The sequence below is a fragment of the Acomys russatus genome, chromosome 13 (genome assembly GCF_903995435.1).
Source record: "Acomys russatus chromosome 13, mAcoRus1.1, whole genome shotgun sequence".
Classification (NCBI taxonomy): Eukaryota; Metazoa; Chordata; class Mammalia; order Rodentia; family Muridae; genus Acomys; species Acomys russatus.
The window spans coordinates 47,891,075-47,918,426 of NC_067149.1; the positions used below are offsets into that span (position 1 = coordinate 47,891,075).

Consider the following 27,352-nt stretch of genomic DNA (forward strand, 5'->3'; position numbering starts at 1 on the left):
TGATTTCACCCTTCCGGTTTAGAAGAAGATTTCCAACGTCCTAAACGGCAGTTAACATTTCTAAAGCCATGGCCTCAGCACCCTCCTCCCGGAGCACATTCCCTTAGCCTGGCCAGGTCTCCACCCCCAACCCGGACACACGTCCCAGAGTCTCGAGGCTCTTCCCCATCCCCCCCAGCCTCCTTAGCCACATTGTGAGCGCTCGCGCCCGCAGCCCGGCCGCGCTCGGCGAGGGCAGTCACAGGGCTCTAAGCTAGTCTCCTCTAGGGCGGCTGCACGTGTCCGTTCCCTGGGGTGGGGGAAATTGCTCTTCCCGCTAGACTGCTGATTGGTGCCTCCCTCCCTTCCCCCCCCCCCACCAACTCCACCCTTCCCGCCACACTCTACCCTCCGTCCGACTAGGTTCCAGCCTAACCAGCCCCGCCACCTTCTTCCCCTTGGAGAAGCGAGGCACTTTAGCGCTCCCTGAAGTACCGTTCTCAGACGGAATAAAAGCGCTAAAGAACAGGTGGAAAGCGCTTCGTTTCCCTGGACCTCCCGTTCCCAGCGTGGACAGCCCACTCGCTCTCCTGCACCACCCTCCCCACATCAGTAATAACTGAAATCCCACACGTGCGCACTCCTGGAGCTGGCCCCTAAGCGAGAGCACCACCCAGCGGGCCCTTTAAAAGGACTCGACCACTGAGGCCACGTGGGGGGTGGGAGAGAGACCCTTATTGTCTCCCGTCACCAAAGTCGCCCAAAGTCCCGGGTCCCAAACACCTGCACCGCAGAGCGCGGCTCCCACCCGCCCGCCCGCGGCCTGCGCGCGAGGGGAGGGGGGAAACGACCCCCTCCGTGTCACGCGCGGCCCCTCCCGGGGCGCGGCGGGCCCGCTCCCCCTCCCCCTCCCTCAGTGCAGCTGTCCGCGCAGGGGTGGGGGCGGGGTTGTTGTTGTGGTGCGCGCCGGCCCCGCCCCCTCCTCGTGGGCGGCCCCTCCCCCAGGCTTCTGCCGGGCCCCCTCCCCACCCCCAGCCCCATCTGTTTTCCTCAGCGCTGAGTGGATTATATTGTATGGGACTGGGGGCGGCCGCACCGCCGCGGCGGGACGGGGCCAGCGCGCGGCCCCCGCCGGCTGCCCGAGCAGCGGCCGCTTGAGCGACTCGGCCCGCCGCCCCCCGCCCGGCGCGCCTCAGCTTGGTGCTCACGCCGAGCGGCGGGAGCCGCGGCGCACTGAGAGGCGCAGCCGGAGTCGGAGCGAGCGAGCGCGGCGGGGAGATGTGCCCGGAGGAAGGCGGCGCGGCCGGGCTGGGCGAGCTCCGCTCCTGGTGGGAAGTCCCGGCCATCGCGCACTTCTGCTCGCTCTTTCGCACGGCGTTCCGCCTGCCGGACTTCGAGATCGAGGTGAGTGGCCGGCGCTGTGCCCTTTTCTCCGCGCTTCTCTGCGGGGAGTCGCGGGCCGCCGACTTGGCGCGGAGTGCGGGCGGGCGAGGGGCTCCGCGGCGGGCACGAGGCTGGCGGCCGGCGCTGGCTCCCCGCGGCCCCCGCGCTCTCTCGCCGGCGGGGGTCGAGGCTGCTTTTGTCGGCGCGGGACCCGGGGACTCTCCCGGGACTCCTCGGCCGGCCTGAGGGCGAGAGTGCGCGCGCGCTCCCCGCCGGAGCCTCGGAGGCGGCGAGCAGCTGCTCAGGCGGGGACCGGGACGGGGTGCGGGCGCACGCGCGGGGGGCGGCTGCGGCCCTGGGCAGGGGCGGCGTTGCTCGGGAGACGCTCGCCCGGGTCTCACTTGGCCGACTTGAGGAGGCCCGGAACTCTCGGGCGCTTCGAGTCAACTTCGGGCGGGCGCAGATGGGGCCTGGGGCTCGGGGCGTTCGGTCTCCTTGTGGGACCGCCCGTCGCTCGCCGTCGCTCGGGACGCCGAGGCTGTGGAGGGAAAGTTTGGGATCCTCCCTACCCCCTTTAAAAACTGCTCCTCGTCTGAGGAACGTGCAGCCCTCCGTGCTCGGGGAGCTCTCTCTTCGAGTTGATTTCGCCACCATTATTCCCCCGGGCGAGAGACGTGGAAAGGGATGGCTTTCTGGCCAGGCGGAAGGTGCTTTCAGGACCCGAGGCTTTGTGATAACTAGACTAAAATCGGAGGGTCCTAGCGGCAAGAACCGTGGCGGGAATGTGGGAAACGGAATGTAGAAGATGGTCCGAAGCAGCATCTGTCTTTATATTTGGAAGGAGGTGTGAAATATGTGATTGGTTGGCAGGTTGAGTTGCTTTCTTTTCTATGGTAGTCTGTGTTAGTGACTTAATCACCTTTTGCCTTGGGACAAAGGTACACGGAACTGTTGGGTCAGTTACTGTTTTCAGTTCTGTGCATGGCTTTACAAATCAAGTACTCAAAATTAAAACCATTTATTTGGAAGGTCTGACCGTGTGATTGCCTCTCCACCCCCACGAATCTTGCATTTAATTTGTTGACTCCTGAGGTCTTTGCTCACCTTTATTTAAAGTCCGTTGTGTTTGCAGAAATATCGCTTGCTTCTGTGAATGAAGCGTGGGAACTTACTTTTGTTGCAAAGTTAATGAAATCGGAAAACTAAAACGACCGCAAGGGTTGGGTTAGGAGAATGAAGCTGGGGCCACTCGTTGGCTTTTTGGAGGTACTTTAAAACAATGTGAATAGGTTGGTAGGCTTCTCCAGGTCGTGAGCTTCCCCAGGTTTTAGGAAAATGTAACTTGGGAATTTCACGCAACCTAAAAGCGTTTGTTTACAAAGTTCGAACATGATGTAACGAACATTTTTTGTGATGAAATTTTGTAATGAAATTGGACTACAAAGACTATTTGAGGACTCGTAAAGGGGAAGAGATGCTTAATGATTCTGACGTCCTGTGTTTCCTTTTAGTTGGTTTGAAATCCTGAGTAGTCTAATTAAATCCTGCTGTTCAAAATGGTGGCTGCCCTGTGTGTTTGGGGTGTTGCTTGTGACAGTGCCATCTTGGTAAACTTGTCCCCAGCCCGTTTTCTTTTACCAGGAGAAAGTTAAGTTGATGAGCCAGATTACAAATGTATTTGCCGAACACTGCTGCTGGAAAAATGCCAGCTTTCTAAGTCCCTGTGTTCCCATTTTGTTGGTGGAAAAGTAGATGAAATCATTTTGCCTTAATTATACTCAGAATATTTAGAGTAGCCTCTGATTTCTGTCCTAAGTAGTAAAGTTGAGGTCTATTGTGTAGGATGGCCTAATTCCTCTAGGAAATGTAAACTGTTACTGTCTTTACATGGTGAATTATCAGGTCTACTTGACACGGTGTCTTTTAATTCTAGTGGTTAAGGAACAGTTGCGTTGTGTGGGTGTGCATGTGTCACGGAGTGCTTGTGGAGGTCAAAGGGTAGTTTAGGGAATTGGTTCTCCCCTTCCGGAGTGAGAGCCCCAGGATTGGCATCGGTTTCCTTCACATGGATTCTTCTCTCCTGAGCATTCTTTTGAAGAGACACCTTTGTCAGTTATATTACCTGAAAAACATTCAACACATTAATATCCTGATTCCAATATGTACACACTTTAAATACTACCAACTCTTTTCTCCTCACCACTATGGAGATGATCAGTAAATATATAACAAATGATGGCTTTCCCCTCTTGTAGCTCCTATGTTTAATTTAGGATTTTGAATAGTTACTAAAAGGTGAATTTTCTAAAATTATAATTCTCTTAACAAATTTGACTTTGACCCATCAACAATACAAAATTCCCCAAAGACATTGTCAGTGAATTTGTTTTTGCTTTTCTTAGTGATTTGAAAAGCACCAGCTACTTTATTGGTTAGGCCTTACAGTGCAAGTTTTAAAGTAAAAATATACTAGTTCCGAGCTGAATGTACCTGGTGGTGGAAAGGCCCTATAGCCCAATTACACCCTGAAAACTAGAAATGGAGAATATAAACTATCAAATTGTCAAGTTGGACACCAGTCCTGTGAAAGATCGCATTTTACCTCTTTCCCAAGCTGAATCCTTGGGTTTATAGAAAATTTAGGAAGCAAAATCCTTGAGGACTTAGTTTCTATCCCAGATGAAGCAGTCTCCAGGATTCTTGTTGCTGTTTTGTAAGAGGTCAAGACCTCCCACTTAGAGAGGAGGGCTCTAAAGTGGGGATGTTTTTATTTTTGCATGTAGAAATATTTTTGTGCTCAGTTAATTAACTTTAAACTGATTGTTTCTTCAGAAGAGTCAACATACTTGACTTCGTGGTGTGTAGTGTTGTGTATTGAACTCAGGGTGCTTATACATGCTAGGCAGGCTCTGTATAACAGCCTTTCCCAGCCCTTTTTCTGAGACAGGGTTTCACTGTGTAGCTGTGGCTGGCATGGAACTCACTGTGTAGACCAGGCTGGCTTCCAATTCACAGAGATCATCTATATCTGTGTCTCCCAAGTGCTGGGATCAAAGGCATGTGCCACCCTGCCCTGCTTTTTTGCTTTTCATTTTAAGGTAAGCTTAAATGTATCTTAAATATGTGTGTTCCTGCCCTAAAATAAAGGTTCTCACATAATCAGAACAAAAATCTGATGGTATAATAATAATGCTTTCAGTTGTTCCAGATTCTTGGTTTATGATAGAGTGTAATTCAGGGTTGAACAGTTGCCAGAATACCTGAAGTTGTCATAATTTTCCTCCCTGGTTTTGAAAACAGCACACAAGTTGTGTTGGGGCACGCTCAGTAATCCCAGGATTTGGAGAGGCAGAGGCAGGTGGATCTCTAGGCCAGCCTGGTCTACAAATCCGATTCCAGGACAGACAAGGCTACACAGAGAAACCATGTCTCAAAAATCAAAACAAAACCCAAAAAGCTTATATAAAGCTTAATTTTTAGCAAGATACAGATAAGAGAATTAAGTAACTCTAATCATCAATGAAGGGGGGAGGTACTAACTTAAAATTGTACTTGTGACACTTGGGTAAAAACCTTCTGTTACCATACTTAGAAATCCTTACTGGGCAGTGGTGGCTCACGCCGGTAATCCCAGCACTCAGGAGGCAGAGGCAGGCGGATCTCTGTAAATTCCAGTCCAGCATGGTCTACAGAGGGAGTTCCAGGACAGCCAGGGCTACACAGAGAAACCCTGGGGGCGGAGGAAGAAATTCCTAAATTCTTGATAGATTTGTGCTATGGATTAGGTGTTGCTTTTAGTTTTCTGAAGAGGCTAAGGTATAGCTGGGCATTAGTACATTAAAGAGACTGCCTTCAGTAGCTGGTGTTCATTAAATACTTGCTTTTTTTTAAAAAGAGTCTCACTCTGCAGCTAGGGTTGGTGAATTTTTTTAAATTGTTGTTTCTGTTTTTGAGGTGGTACATGAACTTAGCTAAACAGGCTTTCTGTCCCCCCTCAGCTTCCTTCCCTAGTAGCTTGCCTTATAGGCATGAAATATCTGTTCACCAAAGCAGCTCATACTTGGCTCCCTTTGGCCACATTAGCTGATAATATAATCAAGTTATGTATGATTTAGTTAAAGCCAAATAGTTGGTACTTTATATTGTAGTGGATTAGGTTAGTTGTTTTGCTCTGATATGAAACAAAGAAATAATTGACCTCTTTAAATTTAGTACTTGCTTCAAGTTGAAGTAAGGCGATGGAAGACAGTATGATTTGCCATAACCTTAAAGAGCAGCAGTTCACAATCTTTGGGGGTTTGCTGAACAACCTTTTCACAGAGGTCGCCTAAGACCATCAGAAAATACAGATACTTGTATTAAAATTCGTAACAGCAAAATTACAGTTATGAAGTAGCAGTGAAAATAGTTATATGGTTGAGGGTCACCACAACATGAGGAGCTGTACTAAAGGGTTGAAGCCTTAGGAAGGCTGAGGAGGCCCAGGCCATCATGGTGGTACAGGGCGCTGGTACAGGGCTGGAGGGGTACGTCCAAGTAGATGTTTGGAATTGTTTACATGGATTTGAGTGGTTTGTATACTAGTGACAGCCAGATCAAAACAGTTTAATTATTCTCCCCCCCCCCCCCAGATGCTCTCCTGCCCCTTTCCAGGATTTCTTTGTGTATGTAACTTTGGCTGTCCTGGAACTCTTGACGAGGCTGGTCTTGGCAGAAATCTTTCTGCCTCTGCCTCCCGAGTGCTGGGATTAAAGGAGTGCACCACCATGGCCCAACTTCTTTCCTAAGACTTGGCGTTTGCAGCCTGAATCTTGCCTGCCTTGTGTCTTCTTTTGGGTTGGTTGTATGTGGCTGAAGCCCTTCACTCAGAAGGTTGATGTGGGGCCAGGATATATAGGACTTTGTATTCTGCCCTCAGTATTTCTGTTTCCAGCTCCTTCATCAAGAGAATGAACCATGAAATATAATTAATGTAAATAATAAAATTTACATTAGTTGTATCAGCTGTGTTTAGGGGTGGGCAATAGATTTTGTTTGTGTACAGGAACAAATGCAGTCAGGGTGAGGATTATAGTTAGCACTTTAATTATTCTCTTTTTTGGTTCTATGAGACAGGGTTTCTTTGCATAACAGTCCTAGTTGTCCTGCGCTTGCTTTGTAGACCAGGCTGGCTTCAAACTCACAGAGATTCGCCTGCCTCTACCTCTGGCGTGCTGGGATTAAAGGCGTGGGCCACCACACCTGGCTTTTTAAAAAGGTTTACTTATTATTTATACAGTATTCCTCCCACATATGTGCCTGCACACCAGAAGAGAGCACCAGATCTCATTATGATGGTTGTGAGCCACCATGTGGTTTCTGGCAATTGAACTCAGGACATTTTGAAGAAAAGCCAGTGCTCTTAACTTCTGAACCATCTCTCCAGCCCCTCTTTTTTTTTTTTTTTTTCAAGACAGGCTTCTCTGTGTAGTCCTGGCTGTCCTGGAACTTACTTTTGTAGACCAGGCTCACCTTGGACTCAGAGATCTGTATGCCTCTTCCTCCTGAGTGCCATAGGACTAAAGACATGCACCACCACTGCCTAGTTTTTTTATTTTATTTTTGAGACAGGATTGTTTTTTGTTTGTAACTCAGGCTGCTTTACAACTTGCTATGATTTTCTTGCCTGAACCTCCAGAATGCTGGGTTTGTACGTGAGTTCCCTTGTCTGGCAGGGGATTATTTTTAAGCCTTTTGAAGTTAAGTGCAGAGTCAAATTAATGTAATAATTTCTATTGACATGTTATAAAGCATCTAAGTGCTAGGCAGGGTACTTGCTGATGAAGGTACAGCTATGTGTGTAACACAAAAACACCTGCTCTCTGGGTAGATGAGGTGCCTCCGTGGATAAAGGAGTTTGCTGCCAAGCTTGAAGACTTGAATTTTATCCCTTGAGCAAACATGGTAGATAAGAGGAGAGAACCAACCCTTTCCAGTTTTCCTCTAACTTCCACATGTGTTCAGTGGCACATACATAAGATAAATAATAATTATTAGTATATTTTTCTGAGACGCAGACCTTTTCTGTCTGGTCCTGGTTTTTTGGGAACTCATTCTGTAGACCAGGCTGGCCTCTGCCTCCCAAGTGATTAAAGGTGTGTAACAGCACCATGCCCAAAATAAATTAATAAGATGTGTAAAGTCCTTGCCCTCTTCTTAGTGGACAAATGATACAGTATGTCACAGGGTCTAAGAAACGATGAAATCCAGGGATGCTTGCTAAGGTCATGCTAAGGGATTGCTACTTCAGTTTAATAGAGGGTTAAGGGTGTTTGCTGAGAGCATTTGAATGGAACTAAGATAAACGACGTACAGTGATTTAGAGATGGGTGCAGTATTGCAGTGCCTTTAACTCTAGCACTCTGGAGTTTAAGGCCAGCCTGGGCTACATAGTGAGATCTAAGCCAGCCAGGATTAGGTAAGACCTTAAAAACAGAAACAACAATTTAAAAAAAAATTACTATTTAGCTAGGTGTGGTTGCACAGGTCTGTAATCCCAGCACTTGGGGAGGCAAAGGCAGGTGGACCTTTTGAGTTTGAGGTCAGCCTGATCTATAAATCCAGTCCAGGACAGCCAAGGCTACACAGAGAAATCCTGTCTCCAAAAACCAACCCCTCCAATAAAATTGTTACTTATTTTTATATTTATAGGTGTTTTGCCTGCATGCATGTCTATGCCTGGTACCCTCAGAGGCCAGAAGAGGATGTAGGATCCTCTGAGGCTGCAGTTACAGAAGGCTGCAAGCCACCATGGGGATGCTGGGAATTGAACTTGGGTCCTCTGGAAAAGCAGCAAGTGCTCTTAATTACTGAGCATCTTTCTAGCTCCAACAGAAGCAAAGCAAGCTTTAAAAATGATTTAAGGTTTTGTGGTTTGTGGGGCAGTGGTGGCACACACCTCCAATTCACTGAAATCCATGTGCCTCTGTCTCCTGAGTGCTGGGATTACAGGCGTGCACCACCATGCCCAGCTCTTATTCACCCTTGCCATGAAGTTGTGATCTTAGCAAGCTTACTTTGGTTTCAGATTAGTGACATGGGAATTTCAGGCTAGATGACTTCTGGCTTTTTCCTAGGAGGGACTGTTTGGGTGTGCCTTGTACCACTGAGTCAAGTAAATAAGTCACCGTAGGCAGCAAGGGGTAAGCTCAAGGCTGCTACCCAAACTTTACAAGCTGATTTTTTTTTTTTTTTAAACCAGATAGAAGCTGCAAATCCATACTTGCTTGCCATGTCTGGATTACATTCTGTGTCTCCTCCACTGGAAACTTGCCTGCAAATAAGGTTCTCTGATAGACACTTCTGAAGGTTGGGGTGTCTCTCACCCTCTTTCCCTCCTCCCCCCACTGTGTTTCTCTCTCTAGCTCTCTGGCTGATCTGGAACTACCTCTGTATCTCAGGCTGGTCTTGAATTCACTGAGATCAGTCTGCTTCTGCCTTCTAAGTGCTGGGATTAAAGGTGTGTGCCACTACCTCCCAGCCACTTAAAAAACAAAAGAAAGACATGGTGTCATTGTAGTTTACTACAGACAACTATGACTCATCTGTGTAGTTCAGGCTGACCTTGCTCCTGACAATCTTGATGTTTCAGTCTGTAGACCAAGCTAGCCTCAAATCTGCCTGCCCATCTCCCTCCTCAGTGCTGGGATTAAAGTTGTACACCACCACATACAGCTTCTGAGGAAAGTTTTGAAAGTTTAGGTTGTTCCCTGCTTTTTCGTATGTCAGATAGAAACCTGGTAAACAGATACTTGATTATCATCATCTTTCCCCCCTTCTTTTCTTTCTGGAATGGGTCTCACTGTATAGACCAAGTTTCCCTCAAAATCGTAGAGAGCTGCGGCCACCATACCCTGTGATAAGTGTGTTATTTTGGTTTGGAGAGAAAATGATTTTGTGATGGTGACTAAACAAGTCTTAGTGTACTGTGGGATGCTCTGAGTTTCTTGGCTGAAAGATATAAAACATGCAGGACTATGGTGCGACACGCCTTTAGCCTATGAGTTTGAGGCCAGCTTGGTCTACAGAGTGAGTTCCAGACAGCCAGGGCTACACAGAGGAACCCTGTCTCAAAAAACCAAAACCAACCAACCAAAAAGATATGAAACATTTAAAGGAAATGTTCACCTGTCACTGGCTTTTGTCATCTTATCATTGGTTTGTAGCCCCTTCCCTTTCTCTCCCTCAGTCCCTGCACATTGGACATGCTGGGCAAGCCCTCTGCCACAGATCCACATCTCCAGCCTGCTGAGCCCCCACGGCGCCCACGGCGCCCCCCCCCCCCCTTTTCTCTGTGTATCCCTGGCTGTCTTGTTTTTGTGTGTGTTTGTTGTTTTTTTCAAGACAGGGTAGCCCTGGCTGACCTGGACTCACCTTGTAGACCAGGCTGGCCTCGAACTCACATCGATCCATTTGCCTCTGCTTTCAGAGTGCTGTGATTATAAAGACTTGGGCCACCACTCACTTTGTAGATCCCTACTGCCTCCCAAGTGCTAGGATTAAAAGCTTGGCCTGCTGAGCCTTCTTTACATTTTCTTTTAACTGAGCCTGAGACTTGGCCACCTTCCTTTGTTTTTTCTTTCATTCCATTGTTGTGCTCAATTCCTCACGTCCCAGGCCTGCCTCCTCTGGGCATGTGTGGAGGAGGGGTAGAATTTTGGTTCTAAACCCCAGAATTCATGTAAATAAACTGCAGTGAAGTCAGTTGCAACTAAAGGCCTTTCCCCCCCCCTCTTTAAAAAGTACACTCTTCTCTGAATTCTTCCAAAGGCATATGATCTCTTAGAATACCGATGCTCTTATGTCCTCTGTCTTGTACTTCATTAGCCACACACAGGTTTCAAATGTAATTACATAATACTTGAGGGCTAGTATTCATTTTCTTGTTTAAAGTCTCTGACCTCATCTGACCTTTATGAAGGGTACTTGGCTGGTGTAAGTGATGGCATGTTCTTTGCTGCTTCCTCTGCAGTGGTAGCTTTAGCCTTGATTCTATAGCACCAGCTCCTTGGGCTGAGTCAGATCTACTTTCTCCCTGGGGGAGGCTTTGAAAGTAGGAGGTCATCTTATGTGGTCACCTCAAGCTACTCTGATGTGCTGAGCGGTCTCTTGTTTATCCCAACATCAAAGAGTCAGGGTGGAAACAGCAGGGATTGGGGTGCAGTGATACCAGCCCTTTACTTTTTAATGTTTAACTTAAAATCACCTCTGAAGTATAATTTCTAGGAGTGGGTTAAGTTCTTAGAACTGAGAAAAATGTTGATTGGAATAGTTATTTTCATTTTTTTTTCTTCTGGCCAGTTCCTTTTAATGAACACCACCTCCTGAATGATCATTGTTTCTGCAACAATGGCACTTGGGACAGGTTATTTGTCTGACAGAAGTGTGTTAAATTAACGGATCTACTCCTTTGTGGGGGGGGGCTCCTTTCTAATCTCCATTTCCTTTGTTGTCTCTTCTCTCTTCCTGAAAGGTTATTTGTGGCTTCTTCAGGTGTGAGCAGCTTTTGTTTGTTTTGTTTTGTTTTGTTTTTGAGACAGGGTTTCTCTGTGTAGCCTTGGCTGTCTCTTTGTAGAGTGTGAGCAGTTTTTATGTCCTAGACTTCCTTCTTCAGAGAATTCTGTCTCATAAGGGCAAAGAGAACTTCACTTGTTGGTATAATTACTGGGATTATTGGCCCATTCTTTGAGTGGCATTGATTTGAGCTACTATCCCATATACACCTACTAATTATTCTCATACCCCCCCCCCCCCCGTGTGTGTGTGTGTGTGTGTGTGTGTGTGTGTGTAGCAGGGAGACACAAACATGCAGAATATGCACTCTAGTGCATGTGCCTGTGGAGGCCAGAGGTCAGCTTCCAGATGTTTTCCTCATTCTTTTTCATTATTTATTTATTTTGGTTTTTCAAGACAGGGTTTCTCTGTGTAGCCTTGGCTGTCCTGGACTTGCTTTGTAGATCAGGCTGGCCTTGAACTCATAGAGATCCGCCTGCCTCTACATCCCAGTGCTGGGATTAAAGGTGTGCACCACCACACCCAGCTCCTCAATTGCTTTCTATCTTTAAAATGTTATTTTTATTATTTTTACTTTTTCCCCCTTTAAGACAAGAGTTTTTCTGTGTAGCATTTGCTGTCCTGGACTCGCTTTGTAGACCAGGGTGGCATCAAACTCACAGAAATCTGCCTGTCTCTGCCTCTCTGAGCGCTGGGATTACAGGTGTGCGCCATGGCACACAGCTATTATTTTTACTTATATATATTTTTTGTATGTGCATTGATGTTTTACCTGCATGTGTGTCTGAGGGTGTTGGATCCCCTGGAACTGGTATTACAGATAATTGTGAGCCACTGTGTGGTTGTTGGGAATTGAACCCTGGTCTGGAAAAGTCACTCTTAACCATTTATTTATTTATCCAGCTCCTTACTCTTATTATTATTATTTTTTCCCAAGACAGGGTTTCTCTTTGTAGCCCTGGCTGTCTTGGACTTGATTTGCAGACCAGGCTGCCCTTGAACTCACAGAGATCCACCTGCCTCTGCCTCTCTGAGTGCTGGGATTGCAGGCGTGTGTGTACCACTGTGTCTGGCTCTCCTTATTACTTTTTGAGACAAGGTTTACCATGTAGTCCTGGCTGGCCTGAGCTTGAGATATAGACCTTAAATTTATAGAGATCATCCTGTCTTTGTTTCCTAAGTGCTAAGATTACAGGTATATGTAACCATGGCCATCAATAATAGTAATAATAATAATAACTGTTGTTATTGTTACTTTTGTTTAGTTTTTGAGATAGTGTCTCACTATGGTTTCTTCTGGTTTTGAACTCAGAGATACACCTGCCTCTGCCTCTGGAGTGCTGGGATTGAAAGTTTATTACTATTTTTAATTTATTGTTTGCCCAGTCACATGCCACAGCATATGTGTGGAGGACAACAAATCTGGGTCCAGTTCTCGGCATCCACAATGTGTGTCCTTTGGATAGAACTCAGATCATCAAGGGCGGTGGTTAGTGTGTTAGCCTGCTGAGCTGTCTCCTTGGCCCTTAATATTTTTATTATTTCATTTGAGCTTGGCACACACCTTTAATCCCAGCACCTGGGGAGCAGAGGCAGGTGGATCTCTGAGTCAGAGGCTATTCTGGTTTACATAGTGAATTCCAGGACAGATGTGGCTACAAAGAGAGACCCTATCTCAAAACAAAACAAAACAAAAAGTTGTTTTTTCTTAAATTATGTTTCTATCTGTGTGTTGATTAGTGCATGTGAGTACAGGTATCCACAGAAGCCAGAAGAGGGCATTGGATTCCCAGAACTTGGTGGTACAGGCAGTTGTAAACTGTGCACTTTGGGTGCTAGGAACTGAATTCAAGTCCATCAAGCCATTTCTCTAGGTCCCCTATCCTTAACAAGGCTTATTTTATTTTTTTCTTTAAAAAAAAAACAAAACAAACAAACAAACAAAAAAACCCAAAACCTTAAGCTGGGCTTGGGGGCACATATCCTTAATTCCAGCACTTGGGAGGCAGAGCCAGGTGGATGGATCTCTGTGAATTCGTAGGCCAGCCTGGTCTACAAAGCAGTCCAGGTCAGCCAAGGCTACACAGAGAAATCCTGTCTTGGGGGGTGGAGGGGTAGTGGGGAGGGTGCAGTGGTGGCATAGGCCTTTAAAGACAGAGGCAGGCAGATCAGTGTGAGTTAAGGCCAGCCTGGTCTACAGAGCTAGTTCTAGGACAGCCAGAGCTACACACAGAGAAAAACCTGTCTCAAAAAGCAGAACAAAAATTGTTTTAAAAGTACTTTATGTATTTGTTTGGGGACAGACATGTCATGGTGCATGTGTAGAGAGGGCAGAGGATTCCAACATGTGGGTCCCAGAGATTTGTTATTTACTTGGTGGCAAGTACCTGTGCTTGCTGAGCCTTTTTTTTTTTTTTTTTTTTTTTTTTTTTTTTTTTTTGGGCAATCTCATCTGTTAATGTTTTTAGACAGTGTTTTTTGTTATTTTTTGTTTGTTTTGTTTTTTCGAGACAGGGGTTCTCTGTGTAGCTTTGGCTGTCTTGGACTCGCTTTGTAGACCAGGCTGTCCTTGAACTCACAGCGATCCACCTGCCTCTGCCTCCCGAGTACTGGGATTAAAGACGTGAGGCAACACGCCTGGCCCACATTATTTTTTTAAAGCCGTAAAGAACAAAGAACCAGTGACATAAGTAGGTACTAGGTATGTGCCTGCTGTGGTAGTTTGAGCAAGAATGGGCCCCTAAGCTCACAACTTTGAATGCTGGATCCTCAGTTTGGAACTGTTTGGGAAGGATTGGAGGGTGTCATTGTTGGAGGCGGTGTTTTCACTAGGGGCAGGTTTTGAGGTTCCAAAAGCCCCGGCTATTCATTCCCAGTTGTGTCTCCCTCACCTCTTATATCTCAAGATGCAAGCAGGCTCTCAGCTACTTCTCCAGCACCATGTTTGCCTGGTGCCATGTTCCCTGCCATCTTGGTCATGGACTCATCCTCTGTAATTAACTTTGAGCCCCAAATTAAAGATTTTCTATTATAAGTTGGCTTTGGTCATTGTGTTTCATTGCAGCAATCGAAAAGTAACTAATATATGCACAAGCCCTGATAGCCTGAACTCAGTCCTTGGAACTCACTGACACACCATGGTATGTGTGCCCCGCACCCACATTCACATCTCATACACTAATAACACTAAACTTGAAATTAAAGAAACAGAACAATACATAAATAAATAATAAAATAAAAACACAGAAGACCCATTGTATGTAGTAAAGAAATACACTGGAGATGATCATAATAACAAATTAAGTCAATCACAGAAGATAATTATATTCACCTTCATTTGTGGTTCCTATATTTATACAGATACATATAGGGAGGCAGAGGCAGGTGGATCGATGTGAGTTCCAGGCCAGCCTGGTCTGCAAAGCAAGTCCAGGACAGCCAAGGCTACACAGAGAAACCCTGTCTTGAAAAACCAAAACAAACAACAAGCAAACAAACAAAAAAGTTGTTTATATACCATATCTTTTTTCTTTTTTGGTTTTTCAAGACAAGGTTTCTCTGTGTAGCCATGGTGTCATAGATTCACTTTGAAGAGCAGGCTGGCCTTGAATTCACAGAGATCCACCTGCCTCTGCCTGGGGAGTGCTGGGATTAAAGGAAACATGGAGACAACAGTATAAACACAGGTAGATTGTAAATTTCCGGTTAGCCTAAGGTGCATAGTGAAAACTTGTCAGGCTCAAACAGCTGGTGAAATTTACCTCAGTTGATGGAATTTTTGCCTATTGCATAAGAAGGCCTATGTTCAATATCTGGTACTGCTTAAGCCAGGTGTGGTGGTGCACACCTATAATCTCAGCACTTCGAGACACAGGAGTTGTAAGTCACCCTTAGTTGCATAGTGGCAGATTGAGGGCAACCTGGATGATATACCACACCTTGCTCAAAAATAACAACAGTCTGAGCATGGTGGTTACACACCTTTAATCTTAGCACTAGTGAGGTAGAGGCAAGTCTGATCGCAGTGAGTATAAGGCTAGTTTGCTCTACTTAGGTAGTTCCAGGCCAGCCAAGATTTCATAGTAAGACCATGTTTCAAACCATAACAAGACAGACAAAAAAACAACACACCAACCAAACCCCAAATTCCTAAGTATATAAATGGACAAGTTTAAAATAATGTTTGAAAATTGCAAGCCGGGCAGTGCTGGGGCACTCGGGAGGCAGAGACAGGTGGATTGCTGTGAGTTTGAGGCCAGCCTGGTCTACAAAGTGAGTCCAGGACAGCCAAGACAACACAGAGAAATCCTGTCTCAAAAAACAAAACAAAACAAACAAACAAAAAAAAAAAAAAAGAAAAGAAAATTGCTGTACATGGGGGCAGTTGAAGTTTAAGCAAGGGATAGCAATGAGATCTATTTGGAACAGCCCTAGGGTGTAGAATGTATACAGTGTAAATATTTGTTTGTTAAATAGAAACCAATCTTTACAGAGTAGAAAGTTCACTTTGCTATAGAATGGGCAAAGAACAAGGCTAGGTGAGACGCTGCCCGAGGGGTACGGGCCACATTAGGGTTCTTGTGGGACAGTTTAGTTAGTTTTGCAGTAGGTGCTTGTGACTACAGACTTGGTGTTGAAGGCTTGTTACCTGGAGGAATTGCAGTTAACAATACAGATTTCAGACCAGTGAGCTGGGTAAGTGGGTAAAGCATTTGCTGTATAGTCCGGGCCTGAGTCCCATTTTTGGTTCCTGAAGTGGAAGGAAAGGACCAGCTTCATTTACACATACAGTGCACACACAACAGTCACTTAAAAAGTTTAAAACACACCTCGAATCAGAGGAGAACGTTGTCCTCTGACCTCTACACACTCCCCAGCCACAAACACATACACACACAGCACTAGCTGTTAGTAGTTACCAGACATTCAGAATGTGCTAGGGTTGTGAATATATGAATTATCTCATTTGGTGTTTATAAGACAATATTTTAATGATGACATTAAAGCCCGTGGGATTTAATACATGTTAAGAAATCATAAGTAATGAGCCAAGGGGGGCTGGAGAGATAGCTTAGTAAAGAGCACTGACTGCTCTTCCAGAAGTCCTGAGTTCAATTCCCAGCAACTACATGGTGGCTCACAACCATCTATAATGTGATCTGATCATACGGTATTCATAATAAATAAATCTTAAAAAAAAAAAAAAGGGCCAGAATTGGGTAGAACTGAACCAGATGCTGTTATTCACCCTGTAGTCCTCAGAAAAATCTTTAAAACTAATTGATTAATTAATGCATTTTATGTATATGAATGCTTTCTTTTGATGTATGGCTGCATGACAGAAGAAGGCATCAGATCCCATTACAGATGGCTGTAAGCTACCACGTGGGCGCTATGAATTGAACTCGGAACCTTTGGAAGAGGAGCCAGTGGTCTTAACTGCAGAGCCATCTCTCCAGCACCCCCTCAGGAAATCTTTTTTTTCTTTTTGGATTTTTGAGACAGGGTTTCTCTGTGTAGTCTTGGCTGTCCTGGACTTGTTTTGTAGACCAGGATGGCCTCAAACTCACAGTGATCCACCTGCCTTTGCCTCCCGAATGCTGGGATTAAAGACGTGGGCCACCACTACCTGACCCTCCCCCTCAGGAAATCTTGAAGTGAGCTTGTGAGACATGTTTTCATCTAGGCCTCGTCCTGGAGCTACTGACTTTAGATATGGTGTCCAGGTGATTTGAGTGCACACTAAAGTAGGAGGCTCACAGGGACTGAGCTGAGAGTGATTGGGTCATTATGTATGGGATATGGACAGAGACCTCCTTAATGGTTCAGAAAAGGCTTAGAAAGCCAGACCCTAATACACTGCTTCCAAGTTGCTCCTTTGTATGTTGGTAAGGCGTTTTTCTTTATCTGATTCTCATCTTTAGATGAGGCAAATTCTCTCTGAGCTTTAACATTTATAGTTGGGAAGAAACCTTTGAAGAGTTTGGATAGATTAGTGGAGACACAAATGGTTGTCTTCTTTCTTTCTTTTTTTCTTTCTTTCTTTCATTTTGTTTTTTTCAAGACAGGGTTTCTCTGTGTAGCCCTGGCTGTCCTGGAACCCATTCAGTAGACCAGGCTGGCCTCAAACTCAGAGATCACCTACCTCTGCCTCAGTCCTGGGATTAAAGGCGTGTGCTACCATTCTAGGCCCCTTATTCATCTTAAGTTTTTTTATTGTCATTTGTACTGAATTTGTAATACACTCTGGAAAGTTCACATTTATCTTCCCATTCTCTCTGTTCCATTGTTGGAGGACTATAGAGGGTAAAAGCTACAGGGATGTTATGTTAAAGATAATTTATGTCTAGCTCACAGTTACACAGGTGAGGGCATTGCTCAAGGTGGTGGGTTGAATTGTGATTAGATCCAGGACAGCCAAGCCTAGCAGTAGCTCGAGTCAGCATTTGCTTAGTGTTTCACACGGGTGCTTTCTGTGGTTTTGGTTGAGCTCTTTTTTGTTTTTTTTTATGTGTGTGTGTTCTTTTGTTGTTGTTGTTGTTGTTTTGTGGTTTTTTTTGTTGTTGTTTTGTTTTTCTGTGTTTTGTTTTTAGAGATGGTTTCTCTGTGTAGCCTTGGCTGTCCTGGGCTCACTTTGTAGACCAGGCTGGCGTCGAATTCACCATGATCCGCCTGCCTCTGCGCCACCACTGCTTGTCCTTTTTTTAAAATCCAGTTTTAAAAAATCCTTGTTTTAAAAGTCTGGTGTGTGTGTGTGTGTGTGTGTGTGTGTGTGTGTTGGTGTTTGTGTTGATAAAGTGTGATGTGGTGCTTGTGTTAAGGTCAGGGGACAATGGTGGAAGGGTCTGTTCTTAGGTTATCAGGTTTGCCCTGTAAGCATTTTTACTCACTAAGGCATCCATCTAGCTGGCCCTCTCTCCATTGGACACCTAAGTCTTTGTAGTCAGTGATCACATATGGTACTTTTGTGGTACCTCATTTGGCTTTTAACATTAGACACAGTAATATTTTTGGATGAGAATTAACATAAAGGTATTACTTTATTTGGGGATAATATTTCATTTTCCCTGTCTTAATGGGAAGGAGACATTGATTACTTGTGCAATGGGTATTTGTAAAGAATTGGGAATGAGGCAGATGAAGTGGAGAGAATTGACAGAAGGTTGCAGATGGAGGCTTAGCACTTTGGAATGAGTCCATTGATTCCTGCTGTTCACTGCAGTGTGAAAGGTCCATCTGGGCCTCACCTACGTACAGAAATGGAATATAACGGACACAGGACATGAAAGCTTGCTTCACTGACCTGCTTGGATCAAAGACTTGGAAATGTTGGGTGTAGACTACATGGAAGAGTCACTTGCTGAAGACTTTCCCCTTCTATTTTCCCACTAAATTCTAGACTTGGTTTTATATTTCATCTCATCCCAAAGAGACCAGTGGGGAGGATCACTGGGCCCAGGAGTTCAAGACCATCCTGAGTAACTAATGAGACTCTCATATCAAAAATTAGCATAAAAACACAGACAATATAAGTCCATTTATGTAAAGAATTTGCTGGGGGTGGGGGAAGATGGCAGGGTGGCAGCACACACCTTTAATCCCAGCACTGGGGAGGCAGAGGCAGGTGGATCACTGTGAGTTCGAGGCCAGCCTGGCCTACAAATGGAGTCCAGAACCGTCAAGGTTACACAGAGAAACCCTGTCTCGAAAAACCAAAACCAAAACGGAACTGGCAAGGCTTGAAACTCTTACGTAAATCAGGCTGTCCTGTCTTAGCTTCTCAAGTGCTGGCCTTAAAAGTGTGCACCACTATGTCTGGATGGCCCAAGTTTTCCTTATAAATCAGTTTTATTGGCGGGATAATTTTCATATAATCAAGTATATAAAATTTAAAATATATAACTATATACATATGTATAACTACCATCCCAAAAAATGATGGAACACTTTAATTTCCCCAAAATACTTACTTAAGGCCTGTAAAGTCATACAGGTCTCACCATCTTCTCTAGGCTGAGGCTGATCTGAATTCTGTCTCATCACAGATGAGGTTTTCCTGTTCCAGAAGATCAGTGCAACCTTACTGTATGTATTCTCTCATTTTCTTCCTGGCCAACTGTTATGCATGGGATATACTTTATTGTTGGTTTGTTTATTTTAAAACAGTATTTCTCTGTGGGGCCTGACTGCCCTGGAATTTTTTTTGTGGACCAGTGTCTTAGGGTTCAATTTCTGTGAAGAAACACATGACCAAGGCAACTCTTAGAAAGCCAAACATTTAGTTAAGATATCCCACTAGGCATATCTATAACCTCAAAGCCCGCCTCCACAGTGGTACAGTCCTCCAACAAGGCCACACCTCCTAATAGTACTGCATTCAAACACGAGTCTGTGGGGGCCTTTCCTATTCAAACAACCACAACCAGGCTGGCCTGGAAGTCACAGAGGTTCTCCTGCCTCTGCCTCTTGAGTTAGGGGCCAGCTGTGTGGGGCATAACTTTTATCTAATCCTGTATATTGTGTATCTTTATGCCTGTGCTTGAATACACTAAATCGGAGGATAGTGATTGACTTTAGTTCTGTTAAGCTATGTCCACAAATTCCAGTGCCTTACCTGCTAGACCATCTTGACAGCCCTGCGTTGGATGATGATGATGATAATAATGATGATTTTTTTTTTTCTCTCCCGAAACAGGGTCGGTCTCTCTGTGTAGCTCTGGCTGTCCTGTAGACAGCCTCTCAAGTGCTGGGATTAAAGGTGTGTGCAACCACGCCTGGCTTGCCAGTTTTATTTTTATGATAGACCAGGACAGATACTTAGTTTTGAGTAGCTGTAGATATTAATTTAAGGAATAGCTGGGCAGTGTTGACACATGCCTTTAATCCCAGCAGAGGCAGGCTGATATCTGTGAGTTTGAGGCCATCCTGGTCTACAGGACAGCCAGAGCTGCATGGAGAAACCAAACCTGTCTTGAAGAGAGAGAGAGAGAGAGAGAGAGAGAGAGAGAGAGAGAGAGAGAGAGAGAGAGAGAGAAAGAGAAATACATATATTGATTGCTTACTGAACTAAGTATTTTGCCAGGTAAGTGAGGAATTAAAGATAACACATATTCTTCCATTTCAAAATGACATAATGTCATAATGTATTGGCCAAAAATCTGGTTCCTCCTGTGGCAATCCTGTTAGTGGCTTAAATGCTAGATTATAGGCATGAGGCAGAATACCTAGCTTCCAATGTTTGTTCTTTGGACTGGGACTCATTGCACTCCTGGGCTGGCCCATGTGGCTAACAGGAGCTGGAGAGATAGCTGGTGGTTAAGAGCACTTACTAGTCTTTCAGAGGATGGACCCAGGCTAGGTTCCCAGCACCTATGGTAGCTTAGGTAACTGTAACTTACTTCCAGGATCCAGTGCTTTCTTCTGGCTTCTGTAGGAGTGCAGTGCGGAGACACGCATGCAGGCAAAACACCCAGGCACAGAATTTGTTTTTAAGCCATTAAGCTGAGGATGACCTTTAACTTTTGGTCTCCCTGTCTCTACTTATGAAATATTAGGGCTACAGGAAATACAGGTTACAGGTTACTACAGGTTACTCCTAGGCCTATTCTAAGAACCTAGGGGTTCCATCAACTGGGCTACATCTGTAGCCCTGATCTTTTGTTCCTCAAGCTTGGCATCTGTGTTAACATACATGTTTTTTTGTTTTTGTTTTTTGTTTTTTCAAGACAAAGTTTCTCTGTGAAGCCTTGGCTGTCCTAGACTCACTTTGTAGACCAGGCTGGCCTCGAACTCAGCAATCTGCCTGCCTCTGCCTCTCAAGTGCTGGGATTGAAGGTGTGCACCACCACACCTGTCTACATATGTGTTATATTTTTGATAAAATGCCAATGGTGCATTTCTTTTTTATTTTCCAGTTTGTTATTTGTATTAGGTTTCATTTAGTCCAAATGTATGTAGAATGCTTCCATCTTTAAAGATTTTAGAGTTGTGTATGTTTTGTGATGAACTTAATCTCTGTCCAAGAGCATGGTTGGAGCACTGGTTTGGTGTCCAGGAGCTCTGTAACTACCTTCTATACTGCAGTGGTCTGGCTTCATTCCTTCTTGGGCTCTATGAACTCTTAACTTAGAGAGCATATCATCTTGATTTTTCGGTGCTAATGGAAAGGATTTGAACATAGCATTGTGGGCTTTGACAGCACAGGATCATGCAGGATGCACAGCACTTAGATCAGGGACGTGCATGAGATGAACCAGCTTATCACATTTTTTTAAAAAAAGAAGTTAAGCTTCATCCACATCCGGTCTACATTACAAATCTTATTTTCTTCTTGTTTTTTTGAGACAGGCTAGTGTTAAACCCATAGAGATCAAGCTGCCTCTGCCTCCCAGTGTGCTGGGATTTCAAGACTGTGTGCCACTATGATGGCCTATACAGTCCATAGTGATAGCTGAGTAGCTATCACACAATGGGATGTTATTTGCCAATAAAGAAAAATAAAATCATGCCAGGTACAGTATGTGTACAACCAAACTTTTACACACACACACACACACACACACACACACACACACACACACAGAGTTAAAAATAAAATAAGTAATCAAACACCACACACCAAAATTAACCAGACCCCAAAGCCAGTACATCTCAACTTCCGTATAGTTAGAATAGCTATTCTGGAGCTTCACACTGGGATTTCTACTTTCACATTTAATATGTTTTTGTGTACTTACTTTCCACCAAGGTAAAAAACATGTGATAGATTAGACTAGAAGAATAATTAGCCTTCTATTCTATTTATAACTCATGTCTATTATATAAATTCAGTCCTCCCTCATCTAAGTGTTCCCCCTTCTCCCCCTCACTTGGTATAGCCCTGACTGTCCTGGAACCAGGCTAGCTTCAGATACTAGGATTAAAGGTGTGTGCCACCACATCCAGCCAAAGTGTGTATTTATTTGATTTGTTTCTTTTTTAAAATAATAAAGTTGTTTTAACATCTTGGGGAAAAAAAAAAGCCCCACAAAGTTAAGTATATAGATAATTCTGAGATACAGTTTGTATAAAGCAGGCACAATAAATGCATTAAAAAAAAACATACTGAGATTGTTTTCTGGAGAAAAATGACTTGAGGTGGAGATATTCGCTAGGTGTGTGTGTTTGCGTGCATGCATAACAAGTGTGATGGCACACAATACCAACACTCTGAGGCTCCAAAGACCTGCCTGAGCTATGTACATAGTGAGTTCCAGGTCAGCTTTGAGGCCTTTCTAGTAGGAAGAGAGGAGTTACATTTGGAGTCACCAGAAATCACCTTCTCTTTCCTAAGAGAAGGGTTTTGGAGCTTCAGTGGATGGGGGAGATGGTTTATAGGGGTTATAGTATGCATGTGTGAGTCTGTTGTCTTTTCTAGTATTTTTTTAAAAAACTTATTTATCTTCATTTTATGTGTATTTGTGTTTTGCCTGCATGTGTGTCTCCATGAGGGTGCCAGATCTTGGAGTAACAAACTGCTATAAACTGCTGTGTGGATTCTGGGAATTGAACTCAGTGCTCTTAACTGCTCAGCCATCTCTCCAGCCCCCAAATATCTGTATTTGAAAATATAAATGCAGTAATTGTTCATTAGGTTAGGGTTTTAACAAATATGTAAGGGAATAAAGACATGCCAAGTGTAATAGGGAGAGTGACTGATGGCATAATGTTAGGATAAATAAAGAGAAGTGACAGTGATTGGTACAAAGATGAAAGGAAATAAATGGTAGAATTCATAGATGAGGGAAATGTTGGATTTGGAAAAAGGAAATATTAGAAAAATGAGATAATAGTATAGGTAGGATAAGGATTTTGGTACAAATGACATAGGGCACAGGTAGGTAAAGGACAGGTGAGAGTTTGAGCATGGGACATGCTAAGATCACTTAGGGGATAATAAGGGGCAGCACAGAACACTGTAGCATTAGCAGTTTGTTGAAGACTACCGATGGGGAGAAACCATTCAAGTCGCGGCATGGGACTGTAAGCCTGTAATTTTAGCACTGTGGAGGCTGAGGCAGGATTCCTGTAAGTTCTAGGTCTGTTCGGACTACATTTTAAAGACTCAGTCTTTAAAATAAAAAGAAAAATAGCAATATTGTGCTGGGTGAGTCATAGGTAAAGAATTGCAAATCATTTTCGTTGGTGGTGGGAAGAGACCACCTCAGCTATAGGGCAACAGTTGGCAGTTTGGTGGCTAAGAAGGAGAAGGCAGACTATAGCAGCGTCACAGGAGTGCTTTCATGAGTGGTTATGGAGAGGCCCAGCAGAAATATCAGCCGTTACTTTTGTGGTCTTGGGAAAGGGTTTTTCTGTTTAAGGAGGTTGTTATGTTATGACAAGAGATATTGTCAAATATCTATATTTATATCTATCTACTTTTTTTTTTTTTTAACTAAAGGGTTGATGGTAGTTTTACTAGGCTTATAATGGTTGAAGGGAAACTTGGCCCACATCTTTTGTGGCCATTGATGTTTGCCTCCTAGAATATTGCTCTTCTTGCCAATATTTTTTTTTAATCTGTCATATCTTCTATAGGTTGGATCTATTAAACTGACCATCTTTCTTTAATGTGGTTCTATATGATAAAATGTACACACACCATATGTTCCATTGGATTTTTTGTTTTTGTTTTATTTTGGATTAAACCCAGGGCCTTCTGTATTAGAAGAAGTTCTTGTTCTATGTGTCTTCATTCTTTAGCAAAACAAAAACTAGAAAAACTAGGATTGAAGGTTCCTGAGAAACACTGCATATACTCATCTACAAAAGTGGCCCTGCCCTTTTGTACCTGATCTCTCTAGCTCAGCCCCCCCCCCCCCTTTGGAGTCCTTCCATCTGGCATGCTTTGCTTTCCTCCTAATTCTTCATGCTGGTCTATCAGCCAATTTATCTTCCATCAGCCCTTGTAGTTCATCACACTCAATTATCTCTGATCCTCTGCCACCTCTGCCCACTGCACATACCCCAGTGCTCGCTCTCTCGAGCTGTGATCGATTGCTTTTCCTCTTCTGCCATCTTTCTCCTTGAGCTAGGTTTTTCATTCAGATATCAATACTGGGGAAGTGTTCAGTCCAAGCCTAAATTGTACTTTGTGCATCCTGACTTGTTTCTCAACTCTGCACTAATGAACCAGTGAAAGCAGCCAGTGTGGGAAGGAAAAGAGAGAACTTTACATCGTGCTTGTGCATTGGAGCTTTAGAGTTTTTTGCAGAATTTAAAAAGATTACTAGTGGGTGCTCAAATGACTTTGGGAATAATTACTGCTCTGTAAGTTAAATAGTTGTAGGCAGCCACTGCCTGATATTTTTATGTTGAATTACTTAGCATAATTGCATTATTACATGCTGAAAAACAGATTAATTGCTCTATTTGAGTGAGCATAAATGAATGTTTGTAAGTTGTGTTTGTTGCCCACATTGTAAGTGGTTACAACTGAAAACTCTGTTGAACATGACAGAATTGCCGATCTCAAATATCGATCATCACTGTGGTCATTTGTACATTTTGCTAACTTCCCAAGTGCATCATCTATTTTTGCTGAAACAGATAAAAGAACTTAAAATCTGAATGTTTGTCTAATCAGGCGTGAGATGTATCTGTCTTCATTCAGCTCTTATAACGCTGATGAATGCCCTATTTCTCTTTATTCTTTTTCCTTTTTTTGTTTTTTTTTTTGTTTTTTTTTTTTCCCTCCTTCGTTTTTTTTCGAGACAGTCTCTCTGTATAGCCTTGGCTGTCTTGGACTTGCTTTGTAGACCAGGCTGGCCACAAACTCAGAGATCTTCTGCCTCTGCCTCCCAAGTGCTGCGATCAAAGGCATGTACCACCAACATGCTCAAAGTGTACTCTTTTTGGGTTTTGGTTTTTCAAGACAGTTTCTGAAACTATGTAGTCTTGGCTGTCTTGGACTCACTTTGTAGATGAGGCTGGCCTTGAACTCACAGTGATTCGTCTGCCTCTGCCTCCCTGAGTGCTGGGGTTAAAGGCGCGCTCACCATGCCCGGCCTCAAAGTGTACTCTTAAGCATGTAACCATCACCACAGTCAATTTTAAAGTTGTTTTCATTAACTGTAAAATAAATGCCAAAGCCCTTTAACAGTCAGGCTCTACTCCAGTCCCTACTTGCTATCTTCTGGAAACCACTAATTTGAAATTTGCTAAGTGAATTTTTCCAATGAGTTGAATTACTCAAAATGTGTGCCTTTGTCATTGGTGTCTATTATTTTTATCAGGATGTTATGAATGCCCATTCACATTTCAGCAAGTGTGTCTTAGTTTGCTTTCTGTTGCTGTGATTGAACACCATGACCAAAAGTAGTTTAAGGAGTAAAGGGTTTATTCAGCTTAAAATTTCACAGCATAGCCCATTATTGAGGGAAGTCAGGACAGGAACTTAGGCAAAGATACCACGGAGGAATACTGTTAACTGGTTTGTTCAGCCTGCTTTCTAATATAACCCAGGGCCACCTGCCCATGGGTAGAACTACTAACAGTAGGCTATGCCCTCTCACACAATCATTAATCAAGAAAATTCAGGAGTTGGAGAGATATCTCAGAGGTTAAAAGCATTGGCAGCTCTTCCCAGAGGACCCAGTTCAATTCCCAGCACCCACATGGCTGCTCACAACTGTCTGTAACTCAAGTTCAGTGGATCCAACTCCCTTATACAGACACTCATGTAGGCCAAACACCAAATGTACATTAAAAACAAAACAAAGAAAGTGCCCAACCAACTGGCCAACAGGCAGGTATGATGAAGGCATATCCTTAATTGAGGATAAGCTCATATATTTGAATACTGGTCCCCATTTGGTTGAACTGTTCAGAAAGGATTAAGAGGTTGGGCCTAGCGGGTGGTGGTGGTGGCCGTGCACACCTTTAATTCCAGCACTCAGGAGGCAGAGGCAGGTGGATTGCTGTGAGTTCAAGGCCAGCCTGGTCTACAAAGCCAGTCCAGGACAGCCAATGCTACATAGGGAAACCCTGTCTTGGAACAACAACAGCAGAAGAGGTGGGGCCTTGTTGAGGGAGGGGTGTCACTGGTGTGAGCCTCCAGGCCATTCCCAGTTAGCTTTCTCTAGCTTCCTCTAGATCAGAGGTAAGTCGTGAGCTCCTGTGCGCCAGGGCCGTGCTGCTTGTTTATTGCCATGTTCCCCACCATGGTCATGTTCTCCAACCTTCTGTAACCCTGAATTCCCAGATTAAATACTTTCTTTATATGTTGCCTTGGACATCGTATCTAGAGGATTATAGGTGTTTTCAATACTTTAGTCCTTTATTGCCAAATATGTTCCATTTATAGATCAACTTAAATTTTGTATAACCATTTATTAGTTGATAGACATTTGAGTTATATATACTTTGGCTGTTGGGCATTGTGCTCTGAATATTCCTGTTTAAGCTCGTGTGGGGCACAGGCTTGAACATCTATCATGAGTAGAATTAATTAACCAGTTCATTGAGGCTATATCTCACTATGTACCCCTTCCTAGCCTGGAACTAGCTATGTAGGTCAGGTTGGCCTCAGACTCAGAAAAATCTGTTCATCTCTGTCTCTCAAGTGCTGGGAGTATATCACCATCCCAGCTGGGTGGGACTTCTCATTCCACATGGTTTGTGTTTATTAACCTTTTGAGGAATTGCCAGACTTCTAAGATTGCTGCACCATCTCGCATTGCCACCACTGGGTGACTGAGGTTCCAGTCCCTTTATATACTCACCAATACTTTCTTTTTAAAGTCTTACTTATTTATTCATCCATAATTAATTGGGGGTTGGTTTTTTGAGATGGGGTCTCATATAACCTGGCCTGGCCTTGAACTTGTTAGGTAGCCAAAGCTGGCCCTGAACTCTTTTTTTTTTTTTTTAAAGACTTATTTATTATGTATACAATGTTGTGTCTGTATGTATACATGTATGCAAGAAGAGGGCACCAGATCTCATTATAGTTGCAAGCCACCTTGTGGTTTTTGGGAATTGAACTAAGGACCTCTGGAAGAGCAGCCAGTGCTCCTAACCTCTGAGCCATCGCTCCAGCTCCAGGCCCTGAACTCTTAATTGTCCGGCTCTACCTCTCTAGTGCTGGGATGACAAGACTGCAGGAGTTAGAGACTTTAGACACCACTCCTAGCTTTGTCATCCTGAATATAGTTCTCTAATTTCATGCCTGCCTGCATGGCAGATATAGTTTAGTGATATCCAAAATGTGGCATACTGACTTTTGGGTGAAATTTTGTAAATGCTGATAAGCTGGAGGGTTAATTCTTTGAACGCATGAATGATGACATTACTAGCTCATGTGTGTGGAAGTCTGGTTTGCTCTTTCTCAAGCACTGTTAGAAAATTTTCTTTTCAGGAAGTGTGGTAGGGATCAGCTCTTGTGCCCTGACCATGCTAA

The 27,352-nt window shown here is 44.1% G+C and overlaps 1 protein-coding gene across 3 annotated transcripts in view; it reads left to right on the forward strand.

The window, feature by feature from the left end:
• Window positions 1-1,240: 1,240 nt before the first annotated feature.
• The window catches only part of LOC127197376 (chromatin remodeling regulator CECR2), a 105,688-nt gene continuing 79,576 nt past the window's right edge, over window positions 1,241-27,352 (forward strand). For all 3 annotated transcript variants that reach the window (XM_051155267.1, XM_051155268.1, XM_051155269.1), the window contains exon 1: window positions 1,241-1,383. In XM_051155267.1, the coding sequence (XP_051011224.1) occupies window positions 1,258-1,383 (126 nt within the window). In that variant the 5' untranslated portion in view covers window positions 1,241-1,257. The remainder of the gene's footprint in view (window positions 1,384-27,352) is intronic.